At 40.2% G+C, this 12,812-nt stretch overlaps 1 protein-coding gene across 1 annotated transcript; it reads right to left on the bottom strand.

Annotated features, from left to right (window-relative positions):
• Positions 1-689: 689 nt before the first annotated feature.
• LOC149459319 (G protein-coupled receptor 20-like) lies at positions 690-1,756 on the bottom strand. Its single transcript, XM_089681310.1, has one exon. It carries the CDS (start codon positions 1,707-1,709, stop codon positions 690-692), a length of 1,020 nt encoding a protein of 339 aa, XP_089537436.1. The 5' UTR covers positions 1,710-1,756.
• Positions 1,757-12,812: the final 11,056 nt, after the last annotated feature.

Below are 12,812 nucleotides of genomic sequence, written 5' to 3'. Positions count from 1 at the left end.
GATACTGATTCTTAAGATGGAAGGACTTTGGCTCAGAGAGACAAGATGGTGGGACATCAAACTTAGGGGCTAATCCCTTCAAACCCCCTCTTAGGTCACACACGTGACCTTACACCTTAGTCACAGGTTGGTACCTGGGGCCCTTAGTAGGTAATCAGGGTTCCCCATATACCAAACCAGGTTTCAAATAAACTGACCAGTGGATTTTCCACTCCTGAGCTTTCAGCAAATTCTTCAAACAATATTTGGAGGTTGTGAAGGGCTCTAATAATACTTCCATCAGAAACAGTGTTATGGGGAATAAGAGTACAACCGCAGGAGTTAAACATTTTACATACTTTCCCTTTATCAGCTAATAACATATCAAAACAGTATGGTTCTACCAAACTTTTGTTAACCATAGCCAATGTAGTTAACCCAATTTACATTCCCGCTAAACTGTACCCATATAATACAGACAAATTCTGTAACATTACTATGTTCAAATCAGGCAAAATTTCCTGATACTGGTTTAGAGACTTAAAAGTAAATTATATAATCTGGTAACAGGGAATTTTCTTAACCAAATCAGTACATTCCTTCTCAGTGATATTATCTTTGTACACTCTAATTAGACAGAACATATTAGTTTCTTTTTCCTGAAAAAAGGGAACCAGTCTCAATGCCTAATCTATCTTTTGATTGCATCATTACTCCTGTATATTCCTAGCCCCCAGGGCGAGCTGCCTACGGCAGGGGCAGGGACTGTTAAAAGGAACTGGTGACGTTTGTTCTCTGAAAATACTATTCCTAGCGGATTGGAAATGGCTAGTAACAAAACAATAGACAATGGGATCCATACAACTATTAAAACTACTCAAAGTTACTGTGACATGGTACACAATGAGGATGACATCCCGAGACACCTCACTGCGGACACAGAAAACCACTTGACTAACATGAATGGGAGTGAAACAGACTGTGAAGATGACCAGCACCATTATGAGGAGCTGTACCGCCTTCACCCGTCTCTCTCGGCTTTGGTTCATTTGTATTGACTTGGACAAAGTCCACATGATCCGCAGGGTGTAGAAAACAACAATCACCAAGGGAACAAAATACTCAAAACCTGTCAGCATAAGTAGCTGGAAAAAACAACAATGTTTGTGGTTAATCGTTGTGGTCAGTATGATGAAAGTTACAATTACAGCAAATATCCAAATCAAAACACAAATGCATTTGGCATAACTGGGATTTCTCCATCTGCGTGAGGCTCTGGCTTGCACAATGGCCAGGTAGCGATCAACACAGATGCAGGTCAGGAAAAGAATACTACAGTACATGTTCACAGAATACGTAAAACTGTGAACATAACAGCAGATATAACAGGTCTCTACATTACGGTAATACATAACAATTCGTGCTGGTAGAGAGAGACCCACTAAAAGGTCTGTCACTACCAAGTTAATGGTGTAAATAACAGAGGGTGTCCTTACTTTGGTCTGAAAACAGAACACATAAAGGGCCAAACTGTTCAGTATTATGCCCATCAAAAAAATAAAAGAGTTGATAATTAGCAACGCCACCCAAAGGCCATAGAACCTTTGATGCAAGGTTTCACCTGGGTTGGCTTGTTGAGGGATTTGGAATTGTTTGTCATTTGCTATAGATTCATTCAGTTCAAGTTCTTTGGATGGGTTGAAGTTTCCAGGGCTGACGAAGCACTCCATGTGGTTCAGATCAATCTCTCAGGACTTCTCTGGCTGCTTCTTCTGTATCTGTGTCTTTGCCTTTGTCTTGCTTCTTAGGGGCTTGGTTCACCCTTTTTACACGTCTGGCATGGATTCAGGCCTTGGAATCCTCAGTCAGAACAGCGGTCCTAGTGACAGCGATCACGGAAACGAGTTGGTTCCTGTGAAAAAAAAGAGAAAAGTGCCAGCAACATTTCTTTCAACCTTGTCCAAACTTTCAATAAACTTTCTCACATATTCTTCCTGAATCAATCCTAAATCCCCTCTTTCTACCATGAGTGGCTGTCTGGCCCAGGAAGTGGGAAAGAGCCTATCCATTAAAACCTAAAAAAGGGGGGGGTAACCTGTCTTCTTAAAAGGAATCATCCTTATCTCTATACCTGAACTCTGAGGGACATTTCCACCTAGCGGCTAAACATATCCACAATTACCCAAAAATATTCCTGTCCTTTTCCTACTTCTGGCATGTGTGTAAAATCTACCTGTGAGCGGATAAAAAATGTTAATGTCTTGTCTTGTGAGGATTGTTCCTAATGTATGTAATGCATCTAGACACATATGATTTTACCATAAAGGGGGGGCCAGGGATGAAAAAAAATCCAGCAGTTCACATGTAACCTGCCATCCCCTGTGACCTATCCCATAATACTGTGAGCTGAACAGAGGTGCACTAGCTTCTAGAATACATGGTCTCCCCTCTTGTGACACAAAGTCCAGTTAGTGGAACTTTGGTCACACTAACTACATTCCACTTAATATCTTTAGAAGTAGCAAATGTACTGCAATATTTGATCTAACAGTGACATTTAAAATTGGAGCAGGATCTAAAGTGGGAGGAATATATTTTATTCTCAACTTGGGGTTTAACAACAGTATAACCTCATATTCACTAAGTGGTGGTGTGTAAGGTGGTCTAATGTCCAAGAGTAAATGACATAGCCATTTGAATCACCATCACAAATAATAGCAAACTTCTGAGACACACAGGCATGCCTTGAACCTGTACCAGAACCATCTTTGAGAAAAAACAAAACAAAGGGGCGGAGTGTACCTCCATGCTCCCCAAGCCAGGATTCCTGACATAGTTTTACAATTTTCCCTAGCATACAGATAAAACATTTGATCATATGCGGGCAGACCAAGACCAGGGGCTATTACCATAGCATGTTTCAAATACACAAAAACATTACACATTTCAATTAACCATTTCTCAAGATCTGACATTTCTGAACCTGTGGTTTGTCTCAAAATACTGTCAAAGTAGGAACAGTCAGGTATCCATTGGCAGCAGCAACCAATCATGCCAAGAAAGGTAAGCATGTCTTTCTTGGTCAATGGGCGGGGCAGACCCATAAGAGCCGCAGCTCTCTTTGTGACTGAATTTCCTATCACCTTTTGTGAGGACAAAACCAAGGTATTCAACAGTTTCTTAACACCATTATAACTTTGCTTAGACACTTTATGATCACATATAAGATACACACTCCACCTGGCTGGCTGTCCGCACTGAAACCAACTAAACCATGGCTAGGAGTTCATGGCTTGGGGCCTGGAGGACTACAGTATAATCCTGGAGAAATTCACTCCAGATAAAACTTTTACTTCTAAAGTTAAAGGCAAAAATTAGCCATGTCTCCTTAACAACAGGAATTTGCTAAAAAAAAAACAATTTGTCAAATCAATCACTTGTAAAAAAACAACTCGGCATCAGGTGGGACGGAGGAAATGAGTATTGGTACGTCAGGTACTATTGGGACAATGAGAATTACAAGAACATTTATAGCACTCAGGTCCTGCACAAATCTGTAAGAACCGTCTGGCTTCTCAACTAGATTTATTGGGCTGTTGTATGGTGAAATCATCTTTCCAAGGATTCTTGCCTTGAAACAAATGCTCCACCACGGACACTATTCTTACCTCCTGTATTTTAAACAAAAGGGCCTTATCTATGAAACACAGTGTGGCCTTATATTGGAATGCAGGAAATGAATCCCACATCCAAGGAACTTTCTGCTCAAACTTTATATTGTTCCAGCAGAGAGTGAGGGGTCATATTTCAATAAACACTGTCATAACAGGGACAGTTGGTATCCCAGCAGATTAAGCTACAATACCTCCTTTCCCAGAGTTTTAGATTAACACTAAGCTTTCCCAAGAGAACAAATCAACTGGACAATTGGGTAAGATTTTGAATAAATGCTCTAGCAGCAAAACAAAAAAACTGAAAAAGGTGGTGCTTTAAAAATGTCGGTGGGTTTCCCACCTGTTCTTATAGAGAGTTTTCCACTTTTTCAGCGAATCCTCTCCACATACTGTTTCAGGTGGTGAACTCGGGATGTCTGTTACATCCAGACTATCACTCTCCCTTAATACCAGGGAACCTGAACCAGAGGATTCTTCAAAAAATAAATCCTCCTCAGTAATTGGAGTGAGAACAATTCTCCCTGCGGCTTCATGTGTGGCAGAAGTTTGAACTACACTCTGAGAATCCTCGGGAGCTTGAACTGTAGAAGGCTGTGTGGCAGAAATCTGAACTGCACTAGTTATTTGGTGTGTCTGTGCAGATATTAATACTGGTGATGTGGGAGGTGCAGTGGGAATGGGATTTTGGACTACATAATGGTTGGTTAGGAAATCAACAATTTCCTCTGTAAGGGTGGGATAACCGTACGGTGGAGGGAGTAACATGAGAGGGTGTGTGGATCTGTCTATTTCTGACTCTAATGAATGTATTCTCGCTGCATCATCATTCCTCACCTCGGCCTTCTTTTGCCGCTTATTTTTCCTATAAAACCAAAGCGGAGCAAACGTCACCCAATTCTGTCCACCCCTGGCCATATACCTTGGGTCCCACATGGGGTCTCCTTCCTACCATGGGAATGACTGTTTTTCTCCCAGACAGAGTCCCCTAACCATATCCATATGAAAAATATCATTGTCACCACTATAGGGAAATGGATCCACACTGCCCATTACTTCACTCCATTCTGCTAATCTATCTACCCAGGGGTGAATTAAAGAATAATCTGTCCCACAGATACGGGCTACATAATCTATACACGCTTCACCAACTTTTGGGAGAGGGGGCTTATTCCTACTCTGACTTCTCCCCATATCTTACACTTGAATATATCTGTATCACAAATCTGTCCTATAGGCTGTAATGACAATTTATCCTATAAAAATGCCTGGACCTAAGATACTTTCTCTAGTCTTTCTCTAGTGACTGATAAAAGTGAAGATTATAACCTGGGTGTACAATACTTTCTAATAATATTCTGCCAATCTTTTCTAACTTACAACACAATTTAAACAAAACATTTACATAGGCACCCAACTCGGCGTTACCACGCAATCACCTCACCCAGATCATCAACCAATAAGGCTTATCTGGGTGGGGTGGGGCATGTCACACGGAAATTGACAATACCTTCAGTGACCGCTGGCCCATACACTTACCAACTGGGCACTTGTGTCACACAAACAAATTATCTTATACTTCTATGCGATAGGAAGAAAAGCAAAGGTTTGCAGGGCAATAGTGGTCAACCCCGGGCTTTTCCTGGTTTCTTCTCAGAGAAACTCTTTTTCAATCTCTTCTCATAAGAGATTGTGCAGTTCCCAAAACTGCCTCTAGTCTTTTCCAAAAGACCTTTGTGCTCCCCACGGCACTTTTTTGCGCCTGGCCACTGACGTCTTAAGACGCGAAGCCCAGTGCTTACCTAAGGGCATGAGATTTCAATCAGAGCCTTTCCGGCAAGAGACTATTTGGCAGAATGACAAAAAATCTTACTTACCAAAAAGGGTGATTATCTCATCCCGGACACGAGCCCCCAATTGAAAGGAATTGACTCTCGTTCCCTTCTGCACTGACTTCCGTCAGCCTCCTGGCATTGACCAACAATTACCCTCAGATCTGGAGTTCACTTGAGACACAAAGGAAATAACCGACAGACACAAGGTAGTATCTCAGAATGAACTGAATTTATTCTTCCGTGTTTAAACTTATATATGAAACTTAAAACAATGCATAGAAATATAAGAACCAATCAATTGACAGGTATGCATTTAACCAATTAGAATATTACATACGTCAGTCATGCCCAATCAGTTGGCATATATGTTAATTATTAGTATATACGTCAAGCCTTGAACTTTTGGACCTCACAGAAAGCAGACAGTTCCTTTTTACCGTTGGCTTAGAATTATTAATACTCTCTCAACAGGATGTAGCCCACCGCAGACTTTCAGTCTTAGATTAGCTAAGGAAAAAGGGGAAGTTGCACCTGGACAAAAAAGAGGAACTTCCTAACTCCTGACAAATTACCGTTTAAGACAAGAAAGTCAATTCTTTTAAAATACTGACTTAAGATGGATACTGATTCTTAAGATGGAAGGACTTTGGCTCAGAGAGACAAGATGGTGGGACATCAAACTTAGGGGCTAATCCCTTCATCATCCAGTTCTGGGAGGGCGTCATATGACGTCCTCTCAGAACCGCGCTCTCTGTGATCATTGTGTCCTTTGGACACAGCTAATTACATGACACAGTAAAGGGCCAATCACAGCGGCTTTTTACCACGTGATCAGCTGTGTCCAGTCACAGATGATCACCATGTAAACACACTTGCCGGTTATCAGCAGTACTATCTTCACGCTGTCACAGCGTGAGGAAAATACTCTGGATACATGACAAGTGTTAAAGGAGTCATATAAACTGATAATCATCACCAATAGTACCCATCAGTGTTCAGCAGTACTGTCAATCTGTGCCCGTCAGTGCTGCAGATCTGTGGCCATCAGTGATGCCAGTCAGTGCCACCTATTAGTGCCATCAGTCAATGCGGCCAGTCAGTGCTGCCCATCAGTACCCTTCAGTGCTGCCTATTAGTGCCCATCAGTGATGCCTATCATTGCCGATCAGTGCCGCATATCAGTGCAGCTTCATCAGTGCCTCCTCATCAATTCCCAACAGTGCTGTCTCATCATGCAGCCTATCAGTGCTGTGCTGACTATCAGTGCCACCTCATCAGTGCCCATCAGTGCTGCCTATCAGTGCCCATCAGTGCAGCCTCATCAACGCACGTCTGTGAAGGAGAAACATTACCTGTTTGCAAAATTTTATAATAGAAACTAAGAAAAAAGTATTTTCCAACATTTTTTGTTTTTTTAGAAAAAAATAAAACACCCAGTGGTGATTAAATACCATGGGTGCAGTGTTGCATGGCCGCAAAATTGTCATTCAAAGTGTGACAGCACTGAAAGCTCAAAATTGGCATGGGCAGGAAGGGAGTAAAAGTGCCCAGTAGGCAATTGGTTAAATACGTGCCTATGTGTTTTTTTCAAAATTCCTTGAAGAAAACCTCTCTAATGATTACAGAACACCTGATATAAGAGCCTACATTTAAGAAAAAAAAAAACTAAAAAAAAGTTTAGAAAAATCTAAACATAAAAAACACTGAAATCAAACTGGCCCAATACTTTTAGAGTATCCCTTTAACAGCAAATACTGTAAATAAAAGTAAGAAACACCATTTTATATTGCTGTTTATCAGACTGTTTACATGTATAAACCCAGAGCATCTGGAATAGCAGAACTTTGTACCAGTTGGAAATTGTTTTGCTTGATATCCCTGCCAACACTTTCAAAGAAAATTGACATTTGAAAAGCAATATTTATAAAGCTGTTCTCCTCTGTATTACCCTGGAATAGAAAGGTTGGTAACAATCCACTGCTGTATGGCTGAGTGATTGTCTGTATGGAATGCTTGCTTTGAAAACATAAAGCTTGATGCCACAACAAATGCAGTGGGAAGCTTCTGCTTTAGGCTTGATTATTCCTTACCCAGTACTTGCATCCTCTTCTGTTTATAGTGGAATATAAGAAAAGAATCACTTTTTTTTTTGCAGTGAAAATGAACATTTTTTTTTGTGTTTACTTTATATATGAGGTCAGCATACTTCTGTTTGTAGTTTTACTGGTTCCCTGGCAAGCGCTCTAAAAGTGATGAGGTACTTAATATAAATGTAAGCCACTTATTCTAAGTAGAGTTTAGAGAGCTTTGTTTAGCTTTGTTGTGTGCTGCTTAGCTAGAGCTAAGATGTGCAGAAATGGTTACATTCAGGCAGGTTGAGTTTACCCAAGGCTGGATGTTAACTTACAAAAAGAGAGGGTTTTCATAATTTAGTCAGAGACCTGTCTGACATTGCCAAATGGGGACCTGTAATTGTCAGGTTAGGAGTTAGATCAAAAGACATATGTTTTTGGGAATTCTGTTTGAGAGTGGAACCTGTATCTATAATGAAATTAGACTGCACTGCGTGTTGCCAACTCAGACTCAGAAGTGGCTTTCCAGTGAAAAGGTTATTAATGTCCAAATTTATGTTGGAAAGGATGGGAATCTGGCCAGTACTTTCTATCTCGACAACCAGTATTTACGCTAATTTATTCTAAGGAAGGCTTTTAAAATGTGTTTTACAGTCACACTCTTTTGAAAAAGACATTTAAAACACAAAACAGATTCCAGAGAGTCATTATTCTTTTAAATAAACAGACCAATGATATAATTACAATCGTCACCAGATATACCGCAAACACTGTCAGGTATGCAGAGTACCTACTATAAACTAACCCAAGAGTAGCCAATTTTCTACAATCTACCACAAAGATTATATATAGGACTGCACATCAGGTAGAGACAGGCTAGTCAAGAGTAATTATACAGAAGAATTTTGTGGTGATCCAAATACAACCAAAGATACCTTTAAATGTGGTACATGCAATTATTATCAATGCATTAATGACAAATTCTGTGTTCTACTACCAGATATCAGTCTATTAAAACCTAAGCATTATGTGGATTATGTTTATCATTATGTATCAGAACTGCTGGAATTTTATATCTTATAACCTGTAAATGAGTGTACTTCTATATTGGAAAGGCCCTTTTTGTGGAGGGTGTATGACCACATATACAGTCATGGCCGAAATTGTTGGCACCCTTGATATTTTTCCTGAAAATCAAGTATTTCACACAAAAAAGGTATTGCATTAACACATGTTTTGCTATACACATGTTTATTCCCTTTGTATGTATTGGAACAAATATAAAACAGAGGCAGAAAAGCAAATATGACATAATGTCACACAAAACCCCAAAAATGGGCTGGACAAAAGTATTGGCACCCTTAACTTAATATTTGGTTGCACACCCTTTGGAAAACATAACTGAAATCAGTCGCTTCCTATAACCATCAATAAGCTTCTGACACCTCTCACCCGGAATTTTGGACCACTCTTCCTTTGCAAACAGCTCCAGGTCTCTCTTATTGGAAGGACACCTTTTCCCAACAGCAATTTTAAGATCTCTCCACAGGTGTTCAATGGGATTTAGATCTGGGCTCATTGCTGGCCACTTCAGAACTCTCCAGCGCTTCTTTGCCATCCATTTCTGAGTGCTTTTTGACGTATGTTTGGGGTCATTGTCCTGCTGGAAGACCCAGGATCTTGGACGCAAACCCAGCTTTCTGACACTGGGCCCTACAGTGCGACCCAAAATCCTTTGGTAATCCTCAGATTTCATGATGCCTTGCACACAGTCAAGGCACCCAGTGCCAGAGGCAGCAAAACAACCCCAAAACATCATTGAACCTCCACCATATTTTACCGTAGGTACTGTGTTTTGTTCTTTGTAGGCCTCATTCCGTTTTCGGTAAACAGTAGAATGATGTGCTTTACCGAAAAGCTCTATCTTGGTCTCATCTGTCCACAAGACGTTTTCCCAGAAGGCTTTTGGCTTACTCAAGTACATTTTGGCAAACTGTAGTCTTGCTTTTTTATGTCTCTGTGTCAGCAGTGGGGTCCTCCTGGGTCTCCTGCCATAGCGTTTCATTTCATTTAAATGTCGACGGATAGTTCGCGCTGACACTGATGCTCCCTGAGCCTGCAGGACAGCTTGAATGTCTTTGGAACATGTTTGGGGCTGCTTATCCACCATCCGGACTATTCTGCGTTGCAATCTTTCATCAATTTTCCTCATCCGTCCACGACCAGGGAGATTAGCTACAGTGCCATGGGTTGCAAACTTCTTGATAATGTTGCGCACTGTGGACAAAGGCAAATCTAGTTCTCTGGAGATGGACTTGTAACCTTGAGATTGTTGATATTTTGCCACAATTTTGGTTCTCAGGTCCTCAGACAGTTCTCGTCTCCTCTTTCTGTTGTCCATGCTTAGTGTGGCACAGACAGACACACAATGCAAAGGTTAAGTGAACGTCTCTCCTTTTTATCTGCTTTCAGGTGTGATTTCTATATTGCCCACACCTGTTACTTGCCCCAGGTGAGTTTACAGGAGCATCACATGCTTGTAACATTCTTATTTATCCGCAGTTGTGAAAGGGTGCCAATACTTTTGTCCAGCCCATTTTTGGAGGTTTGTGTGACATTATGTCGAATTTGCTTTCTTTCCTCCCTTTTTTTGTTTTGTCCCAATACACACAAAGGGAATAAACATGTGTATAGCAAAACATGTGTTAATGCAATACGTTTCGTGAGAAATACATGATTTCCTGGAGAAATATCAAGGGTGCCAACAATTTCGGCCATGACTGTACGCTATAACAAATGAAAATGTAATATCTTCAATTGCTTGACATGTGGCGTTCACCATCGTTACAGCATGTCTTCTTTATCATTTGTGACCCTAGATTGAGTCCACCCTGATCCTGGGAGTGGTGTTCTTGCTAGGAGAGTGAAATGCAGTGGATTTATAGATTACAGGTCACTAAGGCTTTTGGACTTAATGTGATTTACAAAAGACAAATAGACTGTTCTCTTTATAAAGGATGTTGCACTTGATAGGGGAGTTTTCCTCAAAGTTTAATGAATGAGGTGAAGCACTGATGACTTCCATCAACCAATTTTTTCCTAGCAAAAATAATTTCTCTCAGCGGATGTGGGATCAAGTACCTGTTGGGTACCGGCTCCGGAAGGTGGCAATTCCTCATGGGGAGCAGAGGACAAGTACTTAAAGTGGAACCTCCCCTTTCGGGTGGAGCTCAGCTTTAAAGAATACCACTGAATTGTATAGCTAGTAGTTAGCCACATTCAACGTGACCTGTTCTGTAGTGTTTAAGTCATTTTTATAGCTTATCCAAGCTACATCTTCAGTTCCTGTAAGTGTTAGGCAGGCCATACATTATGCAATTTTCTTTCCTTCAACCACAGGTTGAAATTGAAATTGCTCGATTCCCCACTCAAAACAATCAGCATTAATGGGGGTATCTCACTTGCAGTGCTATTGTGTTCTGCTGGCAAGGAGTGTAGGGAGTCTTCCCCAATAGCAGAATACAATGATCACTACTGGAATCTATAGCCGCTGGCAGTGATGAGGAGAAAAAACCCAACAGGCTAGTTGTACTGAAGGCGATAGATGGTTTGATTTCAGTACAACCAACCTGCCCATAGAGGGATCAAAATTCAGCCAGTTCAGCAGGAGCCGGACAAATTTTGATCCATCTATGGCCGGCTTTAGGAAGACACCACAGCATTTATGTCCTCACAAGTAGCACAGACACCTTAATCCAATTACCATGGAAAGCATAGATGTTGATTGTCCAGGAAGATGATATGAAGTGTGAAAGTTGTGAAACCACACTTGTTCCAGTTGTGGAACTACCATGTTCTCAGTTCCCACCATTGGTGTCGGAATGTCTGCATAGGTGTTAAATCCTTAATTTACTTGGCTAAAGATGCACATTTATGTCAATTTGCTGGGATAGAGATGTTAAAATGGCATTATATGTGGAAGACAGATCTTGTGGAAGGTCCCCACCCCTGTTTACAGAGATTTGTTTGATTTTGATGAAAATTGCCTCTTTCATGCCTCTTGTGAGCCAGTTGTCCTCTTTTTACAAAATGTATCCTCAAAAGAATTACCTTTTCCTTAACATGCAGGAAGTCTGCTGAGTCTTAACCTGTAGAATCTCTTCTGTTGTCCCAAGGGCCATGAGGCTCTGATACTTTGGCTAATAAGTCTCTCAAGCTTAACTCATTTACATTGTTCATTACTGCATTCATCTTCAAGTTTTAGAGATTCAATTTTCACAAAGTCACACTTCTGAATATTAATGTTTTGAAATGCCTGTTAAGCCGTAAAAGGGTTCATCTATTAAAACTAGGATGAGCTGCTAGCACGCATATGTTGTACTTACAAATGTTGATGCACAAAAGTTCTAACAGATGGTTACATCTGATTATTTTTATGTACTGACAGTTGTAACAAAATGAAATTTATGAGAATCACATATTTGCCATGTTTGTATAGATTTTAAATGGTGTGATGTCTGTGAAATGTGACTACCAATGACCATACTGCTTCTCCAGTGGACTCCAATACTCCTAACACAATATCAGAAAACAGATGATTTATGATAATGGAAAGCATATTGTTTAAAAGGCTATTTATATGCATTTCAGCTCAATATGATTTGATTGTTGAATGTGGATTGTTTGCTTATTCATCACCAGCTATTTTTAGGATACATACACAGTCTGTACAAACAGAAGGTGTGAAGCATCTGCACCTTTCTATTGTAATAACACAGATGTATTATCTCCCTTGTTACAAAGCACACTGCATTGTAGTTGTTAACACCCTTGTGTTTTGTTTGGCAGAGTGGAAAATGTTATTTAATCTCTGTGGTTTGTAACAAGAATGAATGAATGTTCCTTGTTCAGCAGCATATATGGTAGGTTTAACAAGATTCAGATGTTTTCAAATGTGATTGTGTCAAACAAGGTAATAAACTCTAAAGCAGACCTGTCATTACAATTCATAAATTAATATGACACATATCAGTGTTGCTGAATCAGATTAGTATTTTACATAAAAAAATGATCTCTTGCTTGGCGTGAAAAAAACAAAATTGTTGTTCATATGTTATAGACCCAGAGAGCTTAGGTTTTTGGCCTTTGGCTGCCAAGAGCATTATGGGTATTTCTCATCATTAGAATCTGCAAAGACATATTGTTTGGAATAAGATCAGCAGGTTACTACATTTTAAAGCACTACCATACAGGAA

This window comes from Staurois parvus, unplaced genomic scaffold, assembly GCF_062004578.1.
Source record: "Staurois parvus isolate SC_StPar_1 unplaced genomic scaffold, SC_StPar_1.0 ptg000264l, whole genome shotgun sequence".
NCBI classification, from domain to species: domain Eukaryota; kingdom Metazoa; phylum Chordata; class Amphibia; order Anura; family Ranidae; genus Staurois; species Staurois parvus.
This window is presented reverse-complemented; position numbering and strand designations above follow the sequence as displayed.